This window comes from Salvelinus alpinus, chromosome 5 (assembly GCF_045679555.1).
Source record: "Salvelinus alpinus chromosome 5, SLU_Salpinus.1, whole genome shotgun sequence".
NCBI classification, from domain to species: Eukaryota; Metazoa; Chordata; class Actinopteri; order Salmoniformes; family Salmonidae; genus Salvelinus; species Salvelinus alpinus.
In genome coordinates this window covers 61,057,089-61,079,920 of record NC_092090.1, presented here as the reverse complement: position 1 = coordinate 61,079,920, position 22,832 = coordinate 61,057,089, and the positions used below count along the sequence as shown (strand labels likewise).

At 43.0% G+C, this 22,832-nt stretch overlaps 1 protein-coding gene across 1 annotated transcript in view; it reads right to left on the bottom strand.

Annotated features, from left to right (window-relative positions):
* ipo11 (importin 11) overlaps positions 1 to 22,832 on the bottom strand; it is a 237,265-nt gene that overhangs the window by 156,141 nt on the left and 58,292 nt on the right. Inside the window, exons 6-15 of the mRNA XM_071402543.1 lie at positions 19,530 to 19,662; positions 19,333 to 19,391; positions 10,272 to 10,320; positions 8,347 to 8,417; positions 7,802 to 7,994; positions 7,082 to 7,234; positions 6,851 to 6,894; positions 2,913 to 3,003; positions 2,285 to 2,332; positions 1,074 to 1,179 (exon numbers count right to left, since the gene is read on the bottom strand). Of these exons, the coding sequence (XP_071258644.1) occupies positions 1,074 to 1,179; positions 2,285 to 2,332; positions 2,913 to 3,003; positions 6,851 to 6,894; positions 7,082 to 7,234; positions 7,802 to 7,994; positions 8,347 to 8,417; positions 10,272 to 10,320; positions 19,333 to 19,391; positions 19,530 to 19,662 (947 nt within the window). The remainder of the gene's footprint in view (positions 1 to 1,073; positions 1,180 to 2,284; positions 2,333 to 2,912; positions 3,004 to 6,850; positions 6,895 to 7,081; positions 7,235 to 7,801; positions 7,995 to 8,346; positions 8,418 to 10,271; positions 10,321 to 19,332; positions 19,392 to 19,529; positions 19,663 to 22,832) is intronic.

Genomic DNA, 22,832 nt, shown 5'->3' with positions numbered 1-22,832 from the left:
TCAGGGCTGACCGGAAGGCTAAATACTCTGATATTAAAATGCCTTTTACATGTAAAACGCATCCTATGTGAGAGAAAATGAACTTGGAAATAAAACAAATCACGTTGTGCGTCCTCAGAACTGTAAGAACTGCCAAAGCCACGTGATGTCTGAAGCAGCAGTAGCTCACAGCGACTGACAGGAGAAATTCCATTCAAGGACAATGCAGGAAATTATCAATGTTCAAACGCTTCTATCCACAAGCAATCTATCCACAAGCAATATTTGTGCTTCGCTTTTCAAACGGTTCCAAATATCTAGCATCTCTCACAATCTCCCAGACTCTCACTCATTCACGACAAGAAAAAAAAGAAACTGAACAACAAAAAAAACGATGTTGAAAAGTGTATCAGAGCTGACTTTATTCTCTGAAGAGACTAAAAATACTCTCCCTCTTTGAAGAGCAGCAGCTCACCCACCACAGATACATGATAAGGCCAGATGGAGCTACTTTAACTAAAGTAAGTCTGTGTGCTTTGATGTGTCCGAGAGGCTTGAGCCATTGTCATTCCGTGGAAAGAACACCCCCCCCATCAAAGCCCCATTGTGACATCACCACACCTGCACTGTGACATCACACCATCGTTGGGACATCACTTCCTTTGTGTGTTTGACCACTCAAGTGTCGAGAGGGTTCCTTTGTACTACATGAGATCACACATTCCACCTTTACCCTCTCCTCCTCCTCCTCCTCTCCTTCAAACACTGTCTCTCCCTCACACTTCTTCTAGCTGAGTCATCACAGCCTGAGTCTGGATGTTTGTAGTGACACCAACTACTAACCAAGTGACAGTCCTTCTTGGCTAAAGGAGTGATTTGCATTGATTGATGGAGAAAGAGTGGATGGAGGTTACATAAATGAAGCTCAATTGAGTCAACAGTAACTCCTGTCATTGGGTGGCAATAGAGGAAACCAGTTCACGGATTGGGTAACAGGAGAGTTGTCACGCCCTACGTTCTTGGAAAAGCATTACACCTATACAAATGCAATCCATCACTGTTAATAATGCATCATTATGACACTTATGACATACCTGTGGTGGCTCACGTGTAGCTCGCCCAGAAGCTGATTGTTGAACCACTGGTCAAAGTCAATGTTGTCAAACAGCTCGTATGCTGCCAGCCCCACTGCATTGTACACTGTGGACAAATAGGGACACACAAATTAAACATTTTTTCAACAATGAAATACTGTTACGACAGAAAGATGCCCTCTATTTCTATTCTCTTGCCATCGGATATCTAACAGTCTGAGCTGTAAATTTGGGGTTTTGTCATTTCATATTGAAGAAAACGTGAGGCATAAGGAACAAAACAGAAACTGTGATGCAGCGGCGGTGCATTACTATTCTCATCCATAAAGCCCATTTGAGTAACTACACTGAAGAGCCCACTGACACTAGATGTGGATTTTATAGTGTGAGAAACAGTCAACTATAAACCATGTGAACAGCTGATGACAACACAGCGGCGGGTGTGTTGGACAAACGATGTCATTAACAGCGCTGGGAGAACCTGTGGTGCGTTAACAACCACAGAGGGGAGGAGGACACATGCTGGAAGCAACATCAGGACAAGGACAGTCTTTCTACGAAATGAGTTATAGTCTGTATAAGGAGTGATCAAATTATAGAGAGGGATCGGGCGAGGAAGAGAGGGGGGGGGGTGCAGGGTAAAAAGAATAAGAAGGGATGGCGAAATGAGAGTGATAGGGTTTTTTAGTCTCTCTAGGGAGTAAATCACTGGAGGTAGAGAACAGGAAAATCAGTGTGTCCTCCTGTATGCCGGTATGACTCATCTGGATATTCTGTGTTCCAAAACACCATCTAGACTTACAGTTAAGTCCCAGTGGTGAAAAATATCCCCAGGAAATGTTCCTGTTTTATCTTATTTTCAAACCCTGAATGAGATCTACTAAGGATCCAGTGAGATTTACGGTATATGAGAACGTCCGTCAAAATCCTGTGATGTCAGAGCTGCCAGGCACTTGAAACCGTCAGACTATAGTCACTGCAAAAAGGCGGCAGCTGATTGTATACAGCGTTCTTACAGCCTCCGGATAAGGGAATAATCCTAAGGCTCTTCCTAGGATAGCTACAGTACATTTCCTGGAAGACTACTGCAGCCATTTCTCATCTGGATGTCTGAGCTTCAGACTTAAGGAGCAAAGGTACCTCCGACCTTGCAGAGAGCCGTGACCTCTGACCTTACTCCAGTGAGACCACAAGAACTCATGATTACCCACCTGCATCCTTCATCAGCAGCTGAACAGGATCATCCACATTGCTTGGTCCTGCAATCACACGCATAACACCAAGTTAAACCTACACACAAACGATAATAAGCTGAACATGGAAAATTATGAAATCCTCTGTCCCTCTCACTTACACCCCTGTTGCTGGAGACTGAGTGGCTTCCCACAATCAATATTTGTCTCTCAGCTAAAATGAAATTTTCTAATCTAGTGTTATCCAATTTTTCCTCACTCTGACAGTCCTCTATAATATAACTCTGTCAGGTGAGAACACTGGCCTAAAGACACCCTGTAATTGTCCTGTGTTTGTGTGCACTGACAACTCACTCTGGAAACTAATAACTTATCACAGGTCTGTGTCACAGGGGGAACCTCATATTGTAATCTAAAGAATGTGTTCCTAAAGACTCTTGAACGGCAGTGTTGTACAGCACATGTTCTGAGCCATTTAAGTGGACACCTCTACAACCAAGGCTGTGGTTGGACAAGGCCAATCAGGCTAGAAAGGAATCAGGCTGCATTTTGTAAAACATGTTTATATTTTGCCTTTATTTAAACAGGATGTCACAATGAGATAAGAAATGATTGTCTTGAGAGGACAATACAATGACAGACTTACCTTGTAGATTCAGCACCATCTCCAGCAGCACTGGTGTCAGAGTCTGACTGTAGTTGTGGAATATGTCCAAGAACAACACTTCTGTACAAGGCTGGTGAAAGAGGGGGGGGAATAGGTAAACAACAACACAAACAAACACTCCCTTTCCATGAGATCCAGTCCCTCTCCATCAGTTCTACTGGCACTAAATCAATGAGCAGGGGAGCCACGTGGAATGCATCGCATGAGACTCCTCACTGACAGCAACAGCCAGGTGTCACTCACAGGGTTAAAGGATAGTCATCACCTATACACCACCTGTCAAGCTTTATTAGATCATGCCACAAACACAACCCACCCATCAAACATGTTCTACTCCCACGGGGGGGAAACAACCCTGACATGATCAACACCGGCGGAAATCAATAACTAGGTGTTAAGTCTTGCTGCCCATGACAGACCAATGACAATAAAGCCATACTGACAAACAGCTCATTAGAGGACCACGGTGGAGATGGCAGAGGGAAGGCGACACCAAGGACACATCACCCACTGTACTGGGGAAGGCAAATCTATTTTCCTCCCAGCAGGCACACAGCATGCTTTAGTGGAGACTGGGGCATGCATGTCAAGATTCGTTTATTTATATGCAAGGCCCTGAGTTTGCAATGACCACATGATCTGACTAGAAAACAAACACTTGGACCTAGTCATCAGTGTCTGTGGAGTTGAAAGCCACGCAGGATTGATGGGGTAGGGGTGGTAGCAGATTTGGGACTGTTGTGATTGGGCGCAAACCGGAGAGTGCGGATATCCTCAGCGAGACAAATTAATGTAAAAGGAGTCGGCACCAATTACATCCTCCACTGTTACCTCATCAGCGGTCGACTGCACTGGTGTACTTCAAAGGAAGTTTGGATCCTAAACCAGAGCGCCATGGAAGTAAGAAAAGCTGGGCTTAACTGAGACAGAGGGAATATTAGAGAAAAAGAGATGGAGAAGAAGAAGCAAGGTGGTGAGGGAGAGGGAGGGAGGAGTCTGATAGCAAGTAAGGAGATGATACAGGCAGCAGCCAAAACCAAAACAAAGCCTACCCCCAATTCATTGAGAATCAGACAGTCAGACATCAGAGACGTCACTAAAACATCCCCCCTGTGCCATGCTACCCACTGGTCCTAACTATAGAAAAGATAAATAGTATATCAAATACATTTCCTTGTATCAGAGCTCAATACTACGAGTGCAGACCTTTCCTTTTTCTAACCATGGTCTGTTTTTGGGTGAGAGTAGTGCTGAGTGATTAGTGCTTTTTGAGATGGGGTCGGTAAAAAAAAAAAAATGGATTGGATCATAAAAAAGCACTTATTAACTCATAATTTATTCACATTACTGTAATAAAATATTTCCATGTGGATATTACATTAGTTTAATTTGATGACTATTATTTCATTCCAAGTCATCATCTCAATAGAGATGACAAAATATGTGCTGTCTAACCAAATAACTATTTTAGTCGTTATTTTATGAATGCTGAATTACCATCCATCACTCACTTAGATCATGTATTTTCTGGTCAGGGTCTCCATTAGCCCGGTAATAGCAGGCTTTTGGCCGTTAGAAAAATCGAAAAGCCGATAAATAAAATTGCCTTCGCCACATTGTCTGGGAGAAGAAGAAATCCCACTGCGAAATAATGCTTCTTAGCCTATTAGTTGATGGAAATACTTGTGAATGGTCATGCTTATGAGTCTTATGATCATTTGCATAATTTAGTGGAATTAAATTGGTATATTTGTTATGCATCTTATTTATCACACGAGTACAGCATACGGATAGAGCTTTTAGGCGGACAATCTATGATACTTTCAGCTTCTGCTGAAGCTTCTCAAACAGAAAACGCATACATAAGCAACAGAAGGTAGACTTCATCAGCGCGTCAAACACCCACTTTGCAATGTGCTGGAGGCCGTGTGCATTTTGAAAACATATAATTGTTTGAAACCTGAACATTTTAATACATATTAAAAAGGCATGTCGTACCTCACTTCAAAGTAGCCTAGCAAAATATCAGACCATATCCGTGGAGGCAATTATTTTATAGCAACTTCCTTTCATTGTCCGGTAGCCAAAGGCAAAATCCTAGTCATATTAGCAACCCATGCTAGTTGTTTCATATTAGCTCTCCCCTCTTTCTAAATGTCTAATGGATATTTTCACCTCGGTCACATGAAACAGCTCGCATGTATGGTGCCCTTTTGACAACAGTGTTCTCCCGCTAATTGCATTATGGAACGAACATTCGCGCGTAGCCCACTGCCTTGTGTGCATTGTTGCACTTAAACTGTGAAGAAATAATAGTTCATCATCATTTTAAGCTAAACGTTCTGATCTATTGCATCGGACACGTTTGCTTACATTTGTTTGATGTAGCCGAGGCCTACTGGTTGTATGCATTTGGGATCCGTCGTCCCACAACTGTCCCAGAGTCTGTGTGGAGTAGGCCATTTATTACTCGACAAGCTGACCAATAGAATAAGTCAACCTTTCTACTATGGGGGATAGTAGATTAACATAGTGTAGTAATTTTGCTGTTCGTCACTCGTTGGCTGAGGAAAAGTAAATGTGGACAGATATTCTAACAAGTGCACACCAGAATTCGGTAAGGAGGACCGCACATCGTTGCATCCGCGACCAGAATTCGGGTAAGGAGGACCGCACATCGTTGCATCCTCACCAGAATTCGGTAAGGACCGCACATCGTTGCATCCTCGACCAGAATTCGGGTAAGAAGGACCGCACATCGTTGCATCCTCGACTTGCATATCCTATTAAGACGCATTACCATAATCTAAATGGGATTTCAGGTTACGCACCAAAAGCATCTCTCTCAAATTTCCGGTAAATTGAAATGCTGATGGTCAAATTTCCGGTGCCACATTTTCAGAAACCCTGTTAAAGCGAGAGATACCTTCGAAGCAACTGTTCTCGTTCCCTCTCGATCGTGCATTCTTCTGTCTCTCGCTCTCCGTGTCTACCCCACACTAACTTAATGGAGCAGGCATAAAACAAACACACCGACCGGACAATTGCATGCGTAACGGATTACGGTCATTGTAGTTAATCACCACGTTGTGTGTGCTAAACTATGTAGAATATTGGCCTGTTGCAAACTACCCTACAACATCGCATAGTTCGGGCTTGACCGGATTTATCTGTAGAGAACTGCTCAATGTGTGCAGTTCATTGAGGGGGAAAAAATGGAATTAAACAGTTGAACCTACAGTTCGTTGGTCAATGAGTCGCTTAAATTTTTTTAAATAACATAAACGTTGATTAATTGCTCAACTAGTATAAGCCCTAATTGATAGTTTGACTGACCGGCACTGCAATAAGACACGTTATTACTGTGTTTAAAGGGACCGCACAGTTTATTTTGCTTAAGACACCTGAAATACTTGTCTTCCTTTTCTTGTATGACAGTTCAGCTAAAGACTACTCTCATTCTTCCCTCTGGTAAGGAGAATATTGTTGCTCTCGCGTGCTTGTAATGGTGTGTGGGGTTGTTATTTTACTAAGACCATACATCACTGGCCACAGGTAGAAACACTATCTCACCTCTACATCCTTATCCTATCACACTTTCTGTCTCACAAATCTAAAGGATTTGTCTGGTTCCCGGTTGTATGTGGCTGTGCTGTGGTATCTTGTTGCACGCCAGTCAAGGACTCCCAAGCAATACAGGAGAAGAGGGATATGATGAAATGGAGGGGAAATAAATCAGCTTCAGTGGGACTGAATACATTGTTGAAATCAAATCAGCAAAGCTGTTAGTGAGAGCAGTGACAGGGAGAGCATGGCTGCTTCAACGGCTTGCCTGTGCTGAGCAAGTCAGTCGGTCTTGTCTTTGTGCACTGGCATCTGTGCGTGTGTATGTGTGTGTGTGTGTGTCATTTACTCACCCGTAGACTGTATTTCCAGGAGTCACCCCCTGTTTCTTCAACAGCTGCGAATACAAAAACAGAGCAACAATGAGATAAGGAGGGAGTATGTGTGTGTGTGTGTCTGTGTGGGTGTACTCCAGTATGGTGTGGAGATTCAGAAGGACACATTAGCAGAGTTAACGTGAGGAGAGAAAAGCTGGCAAAGCGACAGGGAAACACATCAGTAGCCGTATGTATTTGTGAGCGTACCGAAGCCCTCGGGGTCCTCCTCCCACATGGACAGCTCTTCCTCGGTCAGCAGAAAGTAGTGGGAGACGAGACGCCGTCCGATCTCCGTGAGGGTGGGGTGTGTGAAGAACGCCGTCTTGATCTTGTGGGCCTCCAGACTCTCCGGCTTACTGTCTGAGAGGGGTGACCCAGAGAGCATGTAAGAACTTACACACACACACACACACACACACACACACACACACACACACACACACACACTATTCAAAACTAACCACAACCATCGACAACTAAGTCTCGACAGCTCAGAGAGAAACTAAACTCCACTGTGGCTCCTCCTAACCCGTTATATTATTATAATGGTACATTAATGATGCTTGCAATCTGCCTGCCTGCCAAGGAAGTGCAGTTTTTTGTGGTTGGCTGTATTAACGATGCTACGCCATGTTGATTTCTCCCGCTGTCTCTTTCTATTCTATTTCCTCTCCCTAATTTTCATCTTGCTCTCGCTCCTCACTCTACTCCTTTATTCTCTCCTTCCCATTTTCTCTTCCCTCCCACCTCCCTCTCCCCACTAGGGCTGGCACAATTACATATAACCATGTCACCAACTCTTATGGATGAAGACCGTCATGAAAATAAAATAACAGCCATAACTGGATAAAAATAGTAATAAAGATAGTAAAAATATAGTCCAAAATTCCATCACCATGACAGCCCTAGCCCCCACCCTCCACCTACCCTCGATGTTCTTGCAGGGTTTGTAGGCCTCGTTCTTGACGATGGTTTTGATGAGGTTCATGCACTGGACGGTAAAGCGCTCGAAGACGAGGCCCTCACCGGCCGGCGTGAACACGTAGCTGACAGCAAATTCCAGAGAGCGCTGGATCAGTGGGATGAACGCACACGGGTGGACCTCCAGGAAATCTAATAACTATAGAGAAAGAGAGAAAGAGAGAGAGAGAGATGGTTAAGGAAAAACATGATTCAGAGAAGATGGAGAAAATATTAAACAAGAGAGTAAGGTAGAAAAAAAGATGGCTAAGGAAAGAACGTCAGAAAAGGAGAAGGAAAAGCAGAACAAAATTAAATAAGGGGAAATAACAACAAATATAGAGAGAAGAAATGTAGAAAAAGAGAGAAAGTAAGACAAATGAAGTTGAAGCACTTGGCACCGGGATATCAGCCTCTGTCAACAGTACCTGGTATGCAAGCAAGACTACTGAGAAACTAACTAGTGTACACTTGTAACAACACATAGTTGTTGACTGATCAGTTTGACTCACCACTTTAGTGTACAGTATGATAGTCTTCTCAAGCTTCTCTCGACATGGGCTGTCTGGGCCTACCTGCCGACCTGGAAGAAATAAAACCAAAACAAATATGAGCAACAGCACGTTATGACAACAGTATAAAAACAACAAGCCATATGACAAGACTATAAAACAACAATACAAAATATGACAAGTGTTCATCTCTTGCCAACATTACGTGCATCACTTTCAACAAGGGGCTACCCATGAAGATGTTACTCTGATGTCAACCCCCCCCCCCCCCGTGATCATCAATGCCAGACATCGGAGTCCATCTCCCTGCCCGGCTGCCAATAAACCCCGGCTGCCAATAAACCAGGGAGGGGAGGAGAAGACGGAGAGGAAATTGTTAGGTATCCACTGATCTTTTCTGTGTAACACAATCAGAACAGAGCTCGAGTTGAAGGGAGAAGGGAATGAAGGCGGTGAAATCATAACGCACTTCACCACGGATGGATATTTTAATTCCTCCAGTGTATCCAATTCAAATAACTTATTTCCTGGGAGGGAACGTCATGAGTGGTGACGAATGGTACATACAAGACACGAGGCCCTGGCTTCACTTTATAACCACAATACACTCTGGGAGAGTGAATGAAACCGCCACCTGGGAGAACAGGGCCTTTGTTTCTCTAATATAATAAAGTAGACTAATAAAGACAGTGCCGTGTCAGGAATAACTCCCTCGGCCGATCAAAATGAATCTATAAAAACAATAAGCTGTGGCCAATAAAAAAATATGCCCCGGGAGGTTTACTTCCTCATCACCGTTCCTGATGACATCATCAAGAACAGGAAGCAACGGTCCTGTTCCCAAGCCTCGCAAAGCCGCTGATCCCTCAATATCAGTCTGTTAAGGTTGCTAAGGCCTGCGCCCGGCCTTTTCTATCACCATTGCGTCAGCCCAATCAGCTTCCTCTGATGAACTATGCCGGTGGTTTAGTTACTGACAGGCAGGAGACAACAGGACAACAACACATGTAAAGTCATACTTAGGTGGTGATATATAAAGCTTTACGTGACAGTCTGAGGTTACTGTATCAAGACAATCTCTGTATTGAATTATATGCAGTAGCATAATATCCATCACTACGGTTTGGCAAAATCATTAGGTGCAAATTCATTAGATATACCCTGGCTGACGTTAGGCTACTATATTGCTGTTAGTCTCTCGTTGACATCGATATATTAAGCTTCTTTTGGCTCATATTGCCTAAGCCTATTGTCCTGGTGTTCGATATGCCTTTCTCTTGAAAGACGGCAAGTGCTTGTTTTACTTCCACAAAATGCAGTGCTGCGGCTTCTGTTTTCTGATTGATTGAAGGTGATCCAATCGCTTTCTAATTTGTTTTGGGGAAAGCCAACAACTTCAACGGAATCCCTCCCAGACTGATAGTGCAGCGGTAATCAGTCTGGTAATTACGAGGCTACCTGTTCCCATACCCAAAAACACAGACAGTGACACCTGTAATAACATGGAATATCCAGACAGCTGACCTCAGCGGAAGGATCATGCACAGGAGAAGGAGAGAGAAAATAGAGGATGGTGCAACTCAATGGACATGCTTCTTTATTCGCCCTTATCTTGCAGGGAGACTGATATTTCTCCTGGCTCAGAGCGCCTACGAGCTTCCGCTGTCGGACAGCCCAAAATACCAACGGACCCAATACACCCCGACCTCCACTGACCCTCTGCAATAAGGACATATTGTGTGTGATAATAGGGACAGATACCAGTAATTACATTTCTAACACACCATCTGAAGCACTGAGACTTACCCCTATGTGTGTGGTGTGTGGGTGGGTGCTGGGTGTGTGGTGTGTGTCATTAGATCATTAGATAATTGTATAATTAGAAAGTTAATAAATATTTAGGAAAAACATTTCAGGACACTTACTGCATTCTAGGAACTGTTTCAGTCTCTCAAAAACTGCATTGAGGAAGCCCTGGTGAGAGAGAGAGGGGAAAGGAGGGACAGAAGAGGGAAGCGAGAAGAATGAGAGGGGGTACAGGGTTTGTTCAATCTCGGTGGCATCTTGGTGGTCGCATCACTGTTTAATCACATAATTAGGAGGCAGTCACACAACTGTGCACATGAGTCATCATACACTTTACAGACACACACACAGGCTTGCCAGGCACACTGACTCAGTGTGCCTGGCAAGCCTGTGCGACATGTCACTGACAGTTCATAATCTGCCCAGACTGGAAAACACGGAGCCTTCTCACTGGGCACAAACTGGTTGAGTCAACATTGATTCCACACGATTTTTAAAAAATGAAGAAGAAAAAATGTAACGTGATGACATTGAATCGACGTGGAAAACTGATTGGACTTGCAAAAAGTTATCAACGTAAAAGGAATTATGTGAATGTTTTTTCACCCAACTTTTAACCTATATTTAATGACACCGTTAATCCTTTAATAGCCTACGGCAGAGGACCACAGAGCTTCAGCACGGAAATCAACGAGAGGTACCAAATCCAAACATAGGGATGATACACTATAAGCCTACACAACAGTAACAACCTAAAGTTAGCTGAGTTAAGACAACGACTCTATTATGCCCATGGGGACACGCAGGATGCTGCTCTGTGCATACATAAAACAACAATCAAAACAAAGACATATACAGACAACAAACACAGGTATAAAAAGCAGTTCATAAGCGATCAATGTGGAAATGAGCTAGTATAACTAGCAGGACCTTTTCACAGCGTTGTAAACTCTTCCACTATCCAGTCACATCTATAGGCTTTTCAGCCTGACCTGCCTCCAGCTACAGTGTCACAATGGAAACACAATTACACAAGGCAAAGCGCTATGGTGTGTCCCCTTTGTTATCAAACTGTCACCAATAAGATTTATTTGCAAATATATTCTGCAGTATGCGGGAGAGCTACTGTAACTTTGGGGCAGAAAGAACGTTTGCCTTCACTTTGCCTAGGTGGGGCGGAAGACTTCCTACAAAACCAGTCACATTATTACCAGGCCTGAGCAGGTAACAACAAACTATAGAGGGCGAGAAAGCAAGGCAGATAAAGAAAGAGCTGTGTAAAACCGGGATGCAGTCTCTCAGGGCAGGATTTGATAAATACCCAGGATATACAGTGCCTTCGGAAAGTATTCAGACTCCAGGATTTTCCCACATTTTGTTACGTTTTTATTTTTACAAATCCTCAGCAATCTACACACAATACCCCATAGCAAAAACAGTTTTTTGAAATGTTTGAAATTGGAGTAATATTTTTTTTTGAACAGAAAAAGCTTATTTACATAAGTATTCAGGCACTTTGCTATGAGACGCCAAACTGAGCTCAGATGCATCGCGTATCCATTGATCATCCTTGAAATGTTTCAAAAGTTTGGAGTCTGTGCTAAATTCAATTGATTGGACATGATTTGGAAAGGCAAACCTGTCTTCATAAAAGTCCCACAGTTGACAGTGCATGTCAGAACAAAAACCAAGCCATGAGGTCAAAGGAATTGGGTAACAAAACATTTCTGCAGTATTGAAGGTCCCCAAGAATACAGTGGCCTTCATCAACCTTAAATGGAAGTTTGGAATCACCAAGACTCTTCCTAGAGCTGGCTGCCTGACCAAACTGAGCAATCGGGGGAGAAGGGCCTTGGTCTGGGAGGTGACCAAGAACCCGATGGTCACTCTGACAGAGCTCTAGAGTTTGTCTGTGGAGATGGGAGAACATTCCAGAAGGACAACCATCTCTGCAGCACTCCACCAATCAGGCCTTTATGGTAAAATGGCCAGGCAGAAGTCATTCCTCAGTACATGATTCAACCACAAAGAACAAGGAGGTTTAAAAATCGCTCGCAAAGATGGGCACCTATTGGGAGATGGATAAAAAAAAATGTAAAAGCAGACTTAGAATATCCCTTTGAGCATGGTGAAGTTATTACACTTTGGATGGTGTATCAATACATCCAGTCACTACAAAGATACAGGTGTCTTTCCTAACTCAGTTACTGGAGAGGAAGGAGACCGCTCAGGGATTTCACCATGAGGTCAATGGTGACAAACAGTTAGAGTTTAACGGCTGTGATAGGAAAAAAACTGAGGATGGATCAACAACATTGTAGTTACTCCAAAATACTAACCCTTTTGACAGAGTGAAAAGAAGGAAGCGTGTACAGAATAAAAAACTATTCCAATTGATGCATCAGTTTGCAACAGGACACTAAAGTAATACTGCAAAGAATGTGGCAAAGCAATTCACTTTTTGTCCTGGATACAAAGTGTTATGTGTTGTATTGGATTTTCCCCAAACATAACTGAGTACCACTCATCATATTTTCAAGCATAGTGGTGGCTGCATCATAGTGGTGGCTGTTATGGGTATGATTGTATTCATTAAGGAATAGGGAGTTTTTCAGAATAAAAAAAAGGAATGGCGCTAAGCACAGGCAAAATCCTAGAGGAAAACCTGGTTCAGTCTGCTTTCCACCAGTCACTAGAAAATGAATTCACCTTTCAGCAGGACAATAACCTAAAACACAAGGCCAAATCTACACTGGAGTTGCTCACCAAGAAGACAGTGAATGTTCCTGATCGCCGAGTTAGTTTTGACTTAAATCTTCAACAAGACTTAAATTGTTTTCTAGCAATTATCAACAAACAACTTGACAGAGCTTGAAGAACTTTGAAAAGAGTAAATGGGCAAATGTTACACAAGCCAGGTGTGGAAAGCTCTTAGAGTATTACCCATTAAGACTCACAGCTGTAACCGCTGCCAAAGGACTTTCTACAAACTATGCACAGAAATACCTTATTTACTAGGGATGCAGCGCTATGACATATTTGGCCGATACCAATATCTGATATTTTCCTTACCTAAAAAAACGACACCGATAACCGACAAACATTTTTAGCGACCTTTTAAGCATTCTAGTACAGTTAAATAGTTAGACCGCTGCGTCCGTGTGTATGTTAAGGCACTGCATCTCAGTGCAAGAGGCGTCACTACAGTCCCTGGTTCGAATCCAGGCTGTATCACATCCGGTCGTGATTGGGAGTCCCATGGGCAGTGCACAAATGGCCCAGCGTCGTCCAGGTTTGGCCGGGGTATGCCGACATTGTAAATAAGAACTTGTTCTTAACTGACTTGCCTAGTTAAATAAAGGTTACACACACACACACACACACCCTGCCTATCTAAGGTCTTCGAAAGCCAAGTCAACAAACAGATCACTGACCATCTCGAATCCCACCGTACCTTCTCCGCTGTGCAATCCGGTTTCCGAGCCGGTCACGGGTGCACCTCAGCCATGCTCAAGGTACTAAACGATATCATAACCGCCATCGATAAAAGACAGTACTGTGCAGCCGTCTTCATCGACCTGGCCAAGGCTTTCGACTCTGTCAATCACCATATTCTTATCGGCAGACTCAGTAGCCTCGGTTTTTCTAATGACTGCCTTGCCTGGTTCACCAACTACTTCGCAGACAGAGTTCAGTGTGTCAAATCGGAGGGCATGTTGTCCGGTCCTCTGGCAGTCTCTATGGGGGTACCACAGGGTACAATTCTTAGGTCGACTCTTTTCTCTGTATATATCAATGATGTTGCTCTTGCTGCGGGCGATTCCCTGATCCACCTCTACGCAGACGACACCATTCTGTATACTTCTGGCCCTTCCTTGGACACTGTGCTATCTAACCTCCAAACGAGCTTCAATGCCATAACAACACTCCTTCCGTGGCCTCCAACTGCTCTTAAACGCTAGTAAAACCAAATGCATGCTTTTCAAACGGTCGCTGCCTGCACCCGCACGCCCGACTAGCATCACCACCGTGGATGGTTCCGACCTAGAATATGTGGACATCTATAAGTACCTAGGTGACTAAAAACAGTATGGGGATACAAACCACAGACATTGTGGGCTAGGTTAGGATTGCTGTGTTGCACGTGTAGCGCTGGATTATTCGTGGCGTCATTACGTCATCTACCTACGTTATATAGGTATGCACGTCAGCTTTGACATTGGTTTTGCACATCGGTGTAAAACTATACATCAGGCCAATGCAGATGTTGGTATTTTTAGCTAATATCGTCCGATTCCGATATGCTTACCAATATATCGTGCATCCCCATTATTTACATAAGTATTCAGACCCTTTGCTATGAGACTCAAAATTGAGGTCAGGTGCATCCTGTTTCCATTGATCATCCTTGAGATGTTTCTACAACTTGATTGGAGTCAACCTGTGGTAAATTCAATTGATTGGACATGATTTGGAAAGGCACACACATCTATACAAGGTTCCATAGTTTACAGTGCATGTCAGAGAATGGCCTTGGTCTGGGAGGTGACCAAGAACCCAATGGTCACTCTGACAGAGCTCCAGTGTTCCTCTGTGGAGATGGGAGAACCTTCCAGAAAGACAACCATCTCTGCAGCACTCCACCAATCAGGCCTGCATGGTAGTGTGGCCAGACGGAAGCCACTTCTCTGTAAAAGGCACATGACAGCCCACTTGGAGTTTGCCCAAAGGCACCTAAAGGACTATGACCATGAGAAACAAGATTCTCTGGTCTGATGAAACCAATATTGAACTCTTTGACCTGAATGCCAAGCGTCAAATCTGGAGGAAACCTGGCACCATCCCTACGGTGAAGCATGGTGGTGGCATCATCATGCTGTGCGGATGTTTTTCAGCGGCAGGGACTGGGAGACTAGTGAGGATCAAGGGAAAGATGAGCGAGGCAAAGTACAGAGAGATCCTTGATGAAAACCTGCTCCAGAGCGCTCAGGACAGACTGGGGCGAGCGTTCACCTCCAACAGGACAATGACCCTAAGCACACAGCCAAGACAATGCAGGAGTGGCTTTGGGACAAGTCTCTGAATGTCCTTGAGTGGCACAGCCAGAGCCTGGACTTGAACCTGATCGAATAAATCTGGAGAGACTTGAAAATAGATGTGCAACTACACTCCCCATCTAACTAGAGAATCGGCAGAGAAGAATGGGAAAAACTCCCCAAATACAGGTGTGCCAAGCTTGTAACGTCATACCCAAAAAGACTCGAGGCTATAATCACTGTAAAAGGTGCTTATACAACGTACTGAGTAAAGGGTCTGAATACTTTAAAGTCTATTTTAGAATAAGTCTGTAACATAACTAAATGTGGAAAAAGTGAAGGGGTCTGTGTCCTTTCCCGGATGCACTGTACATACGGAACAAAAATAACAATTTCAAAGATTTTACTGAGTTACAGTTCATAAGGAAATCAGTCAAAAATAAATTAGGCCCCAATCTATGGATTTCCCATGACTGGGAATGGGTGCAGCCATGGTCAGCCTTGGAGAGCATAAGCCCACCCACTGGGGAGCCAGGCCACACCAATCAGAATGAGGTTTTCACCACAAAAGAGCTTCATTACAGACATAAATACCCCCACGCCCCTCAGACGATCCCGCAGGTGAAGAAGCCGAATGTGGAAGTCCTGGGCTGGCGTGGTTTCACGTGGTCTGCGGTTGTGAGACCGGATGGACGTACTGCTAAATACTCTAAAACAACGTTGGAGGAAGCTTATGGTAGAGAAATAGTTCATTACATTCTCTGGCAACAGCTCTGGTGTACATTCCTGCAGTAAAAATGCCAATTGCATGCTACCTCAAAACCTCTGTGGCATTGTGTTGTGTAATAAAACTGCACATTTTAAAGTGGCCATTTATTGTCCCCAGCACAAGGTGCACATGTCTAATGATCATGCGGTTTAATCAGCTTCTTGATATGCCACACCTGTCAGGTGGACGGATTATCTTTGCAGAGGAGAAATGGTCACTAACAGGGATGTAAACACGTTTATATTTTTGTTCGGTGTATATTTATATTCCTGACTCTGACGTCGTTCATTCTGACATGTCTTGTTCTTGTGTATTGTTGTTGTACTATTTAGATATTCCTGTTAGAGCTAGACACATAAGCATTTTGCTGCACCTGCGATAACATCGGCAAAACTTTGATTTGATCATTTATGAAACCGTTGACGGAGGGCAGACTCAAGATAGCCAATTACATTGAAAATACATTCACTTCCAATTGCATACACAGCTCTGTTTCAGAGGGGTATGAAAGGGTGAGAAAGGGTGCCATAGAATGATCTATCTGCTCTAAAGTTTGATCAAATTGAAAGAAGATTACCCAACAAAAGCATGTCCTCCAAGAAGGCTCTAAATGGAAGCACTTTGGAAACAAGTCAATCAGGACTCTGTGTGTGTGTGCATATGTGTATAAGAATCTCTGCCTACATCAGTGAATTTCATTATTCATTTGTGAAGGAGTTAAGGCAAGGCACAGCCTGAAAGAGAACTAATTAAAACCCATTTAAATGAGCTTCCTTTCCCTGTGGAGTCTATAATGAGGCAACCTGCAACAACAGCTTCATCAAACTTCTCACATCTCCACTGTTGTGGGTCTATTAAGCAGCTCTACACATCTGAGATGGCATGGTGGGAGTAATATGGAGAAAATGCCACTGGTTGTGCTTTGGGAAATATAAGCAGGTGATAAGAGATAGGGAGGGGGGGGAGAGGGCGAGTGGCTCAAACTACCCCTTGACAGTCAACTCACACCTCATCCCTCCCTCCTTCCTTCTCTCCTTTAACTTTTTCCTTTGACATTCGCAGAACAAAAGGTTGGCTTAATAGGCCCCTGGTGTTCCTTAAACACACCACTCAGATATGAAGGATAGGAGAGTTGGAGTCAAGACTTCAAATGACCAGAGTCCTCGGAGCAAATGATTCCATTAACTCCAAGCCAGGGGAACAGCCCTCGGCACACGCACACTTTAATAATTTTATTGGACGATTTACACCAAATTGAATTAACAGTTCCAGGACCTTCATAGCGGGGTCTAGCTTTAAGGAAGACTGCATTCAGGGCCAAGGTTATTATGGTAAACAAACAAAAAATGAAAAAGAATCATGAAAAAGCTAATTTAGTAAACTGAAATAAAATAATTAACAAACCTGTTTGAAAAAAAATGAACTATACTGAAACTATTACCGTCGACTCCAAAACAAAAAATACAACAAAAAAAAAAAAATACAATGAATTACGGTCTAATGAGTTTTCAAGCTGTTTTTCTAATGGGGTTTTCAAGCTTCTGAATCTGGCGGGTCACATTGAGATTAACGTTAGAATTTAAAGGTAAACTCAGTGAGATGATGAGGAGCACAGCATATATATTGGGCACGTTTGAGTGGTAAGGCTAAAGCAACTAACTGTAGACAAACGTCGAGGAGTGAAGACGGGGGAGGTGCATCTGCGACAGTTGGACACTACCGTGGTTTTCCAACAGCCAGGCTCGGATCAACATGGTAGTGTTGCCATTGTTTATAGAATGTTTTCTTTATAATATCGAAATAAACATCTATCTAACCCCCATATCACACACTCAAACAACTGAAATCATATTATATTGTGTGTACATTGTAGTATCACTTTGTGAGAGAGCCTCAAAATGTAACATATATTTGATATATATCCAGTGTACACATAAATCGCGGGAAATTATTTCCCGTTTCAGTCATGTATTTGGTCACGTTAGCGTGGGTCAAATAAAACCACCTTAATTAAGGATTAGTTGACAGTAGAGCCTCCCACAATGCAGGCGATGGCTGCAGGATGAAGTAGGTGAAGAGAAACTACAGAAACTTGCCGTCGACTGCAGTCATACTTCATGACCTTTCATCACGTGATTTTTGTAAAGTTCATGTAATTGACATGTAGGCGCAAGTCAAACAATTTCCATCCCCAGAATGCAACACACTTTGAAAAGCGATCCGCTCGAACGCGCCCATTGAGATGAGCAGGATTTTGGGGCAATTCCATACTAGCATAGCCAGAAAATATTTTTGCTTTGTTATATTGTAATGTTGCATGGTATACGAAACTTCAGTACATTTTCGATACAAGAACATGAAAAACGGTTATGTACTAGAATTTTAGTTACTTTCAGTACTTCTTTCAAATGGGTCTCACATCATATACGGATTGAAAGGATTGAGTCTGTCTGATCATTTGTCTGAATCTTCTCAAGGGGGCAATAGTAAGCTAGCCAGGCTACTTGCACTTGCAGCTGACACAGCGTGAGCCACTTCTGAGAAGCAAGCCTGAGAAGCAAGTGTGACGAGAGAAAATACAGATCGCATGGCTTCTCCTAAGGAAAACATACTTCCATGCCTACAGCTTGTTGACAAAACTGTCTCTAGAAGCGAACTATGGAAATTCCTCGCTGACAAATCAGATGAGGCCCAGCCTACGGAAACTAAGCAAAAGGTGTTATTGCAGCGCAAGGGAGGTTTAGTTCGAAAACGACAATCTATTTTACACATCACATTTGCATTGTGACGTTATTCTACTAGCAACTTGTATTCAGCATGACATTCACGGAGCATTATAATAGGATTACGATCCAAAAGTAAATGTAAAATGCCCTCATAAATTCTCTATGACAGCAATATATTTAGACTACTTCATGTATGTCTGGGCTTGCTAGCAGTAGCCAGCCAGCAGTCCTGGGCGGCGCATTGCACCCTGGGAGTTGAAATTCACTCAGAATTGTAGTATGCTGTGTAAAATCCATTGTAGAGAATATTGGAATATAGAAGATTCAGAAATTAGGAAAGATGCCTGTATCTTTGTATTGACCGGGTGTATTGATACACCATCCAAATTGTAATTAATAACTTCACCACGCTCAAAGGGATATTCAATGTCTGCTTTTTTTTTTACCCATCTACCAATAGATGTCTTTCTATGCGACGCATTGGAAAACCTCCCTGGTCTTTGTGGTTGAATCAGTGCTTGAAATTCACTCTTCGACTGAGGGGACCTTACAGGTAATTGTATGTGTAGAGTACAGAGATTAGACATTATTGTCAAATCCCATTTTTGCTTCTTTCCAGAATAACTTTCATCTGGTTTTCCACACTCACCATCACTTCCATATTCTGTTGTGGCTCCTGGAATCCATGGACCGTCAGCTTCCGAAGTACTGGGAGGAAAATGTAAACAATGAACTTTAGATACAAGTCAATCAGAACTGTGTGTGTGTGTGTGTGTGTGTGTGTGTGTGTGTGTGTGTGTGTGTGTGTGTGTGTGTGTGTGTGTGTGCATGAATGATTCCAGCTACCTTTAAGTGACAGTAGAGTCCTCTCCAGTGAGCTGAGGGCATGGGCCTGATCCACGGCTAGGACCTGCTGGAGGAAGCAGTCTGTGTGGTGGCTCCACAGGGAGCAGGCAAAGCTGTAGATGCCCGATGCCAGCTGCAACACACACACAAAACTCAATTAAATAAGACTCCTTATTTTGGGTCAATCAATGTGTGTGAGTATGAGAATGTGAGTGTGAGTGCGATCGAGCCACAGGTGCAATTTGGCTTTCGATGGCAGGGTTATTGTTCTCTCCGTGAGATTACCCCGGAGCAATAAATTGTAGTTTTCCTAAATTACTTTTTCTTGTAATGGCAACACGGTCTGTCAATTTCTAAACTATTGCTTTGTCATTAATTCTAGAATCATGAGGGACTGATGTTCCATATAACTGTTAACTGTTACTGTGACTTGGCATATTAAACTGCAGAATGAGAATCCTCTGAGGTTGATTGTTGTACAAGTAAAGCAATGCCATTAAAAACTAACTTTGTGCGCTCCCTCTTTGGTGAGAAGTGAGAGAAGCTCTGTGAGATGATGGAGCATAAAAAACAAGACTGTGGAGAAGACAAATGGCTGAATGGGGGAATGAGCCAATGAGATTAAGCAAAGTGACTGAAGTGATTTATCCTCTAACACAGCCGAAGACACTAATGTTATCATTCCAGCACATCTCCACAGAAACCATTCATGATAAATCTCCATGCTAACAACAAATCCCTCCGTTTGGCCTGAGGGAGAGAAGAACCCCAAACAGGGCAGGACAACAACATTGACAGTTTTCTAAAGTGCGAAGTTGATGTGAAGTGTCTTTAAATGAAATTATGATCCAAAATATCCAGCAATTCAAGGCTCCACGTCTAACAAATGAGATGTCGGACTCATTTGATCTAGTGTTTGTTTGATGGTTATTTTTTATAGTGGCTGACATGTCTACGGTTCAACTGATGACTCGGAGGAGTATTCCATCTTTAAAATGACAGTCTATGTTCAATACACACATTTCAGTCAAAGTAATGTTGATGGGATTTCTTTAATCATTTCTTAATGCAAACCCTAAAGAGTATGAAAGTGACTTCAAAAAGAAATGACACAATATATCAAATGTTTACATCCATTGTGGTTTGATATATACAGTGCCTTCGGAAAGTATTCAGACCACTTGACTTTTTCCATCTGGTTTAAGTTATAGCCTTATTCTAAAATAGATTAAATTACATTTTTTTCTCATCAATCTACACACAATACCCCATAATGACAAAGTGAAAACAAGTTTAGAAATTTTCGCAAATTTATTACAAATAAAAAACAGAAATACCTTATTTACGTAAGTATTCAAACCCTTTGCTATGAGACTCAAAATTGAGCTCAGGTGCATCCTGTATCCACTGATCATCCTTGAGATGTTTCTACAACTTGGTTGGAGTCCACCTGTGGTAAATTCAACTGATTGGACATGATTTGGAAAGGCACACACCTGTCTATATAAGGTCCCACTGTTGACAATGCATGTCAGAGCAAAAACCAAACCATGAGGTCGAAGGACTTGTCCATAGAGCTCAGAGACAGGATTGTGTTGAGGCACAGATCTGGGGAAGGGTACCAAAAAATGTCTGCAGCATTGACGGTCCCCAAGAACACAGTGGCCTCCATTCTTAAATGGAAGAAATTTGGAACCACCAAGACTCTTCATAGAGCTATCCGCCCTGCCAAACTGAGCAATCGGGGGGAGAAGGGCCTTGGTCAGGGGGGTGACCAAGAACCCGATGGTCACTGACAGAGCTCCAGAGTTCCTTTCTAGAAGGACAACTATCTCTGCAGCACTCCACCAATCAGGCCTTTATGGTAGAATTCCCAGATGGAAGCCACTCCTCAGTAAAAGGCACATGACAGCCCACTTCGAGTTTGCCAAAGGGCACCTAAAGGACTCTCAGACCATGAGAAACAAGATTATCTGGTCTGATGAAACTAAGACTGAACTCCTTGGCCTGAATGCCAAGTGTCACGTCTGGAGGAAAACCGGCACTCTCCCTACGGTGAAGCACGGTGGTGGAAGCATCATGCTGTTGGGATGTTTTTCAGTGGCAGGGACTGGGAGACTAGTCAGGATCTAGGGAAAGATGAACGGAGCAAAGTACAGAGAGATCCTTGATGAAAACCTGCTCCAGAGTGCTCAGAACCTCAGACTGGGGTGAGGGTTCACCTTCCAACAGCCAAGACAATGCAGGAGTGGCTTCGGGACAAGTCTCTGAATGTCCTTGAGTGCCCCAGCGTGAGCCCAGCTTGAACCCCATCAAACATCTCTGGAGAGACCTGAAAATAGCTGTACAGCGACGCACCCCATCCAACCTGACAGAGCTTAAGAGGATCTGCAGAAGAATGTGAGAAACTCCCCAAATACAGGTGTGCCAAGCATGTAGCGTCAAACCCAAGAAGACTCAAGGCTGTAATCGGTGCCAAAGGTGCTTTAACAAAGTACTGAGTAAAGGGTCTGAATACTTATGTAAATGTTATTATCTTTAATAAATGTTCAAAGATTTCTAAAAAACAGTTTTTGCTTTGTCATTGCAGGGTATTGTGTGTAGATTGATGGGGGGGACAATTGAATCCATTTTAGAATAAGGCTGTAACATAACAAAACGTGGAAAAAGTACAGGGGTCTGAATATTTCTAAATGCTCTGTTCAGTGCCGTGGTAAAGTATTTGTCTCCTTTCCGATTCTGTTTTTGCATATTTTTTATACTGAATGTTAATCAGATCTTCAACCAAAACCTAATATTAGATAAAGGGAACCTGAGTTTACAAAAATAGTATACTTATTTGATTTATTTAATTATCAAAAGTTAACATCCAATTCCCCTGTGTGAAAAAGTAATTGCCTTACACTCAATAACTGGTTGTGCCACCTTTAACTGCAATGACTGCAACTAAATGCTTCCTGTCGTTGTTGAGCCGTCTCTCACATCGCCATGGAGGAATTTTGGCCCACTCTTGCATGCAGAACTGCTTTAACTCAGCGACATTTGTGGGTTTTCAAGCATGAACTGCTCATTTCAAATCCTGCCACAACATCTCAACTGGGATTAGGTCTGGACTTTGACTAGGCCATTCCAAAACTTGAAATTCATTGCTTTTCAACCATTTTCATGTAGAGTTGATTGTGTGTTTTGGATCATTGTCTTGCTGCCTGACCCAGCTGCTCTTCAGCTTCAGCTCACAGATGGATGACCTGACATTATCCCGCAAAATTATCTGATAAAGAGCAGAAATCATGGTTCCTTCAA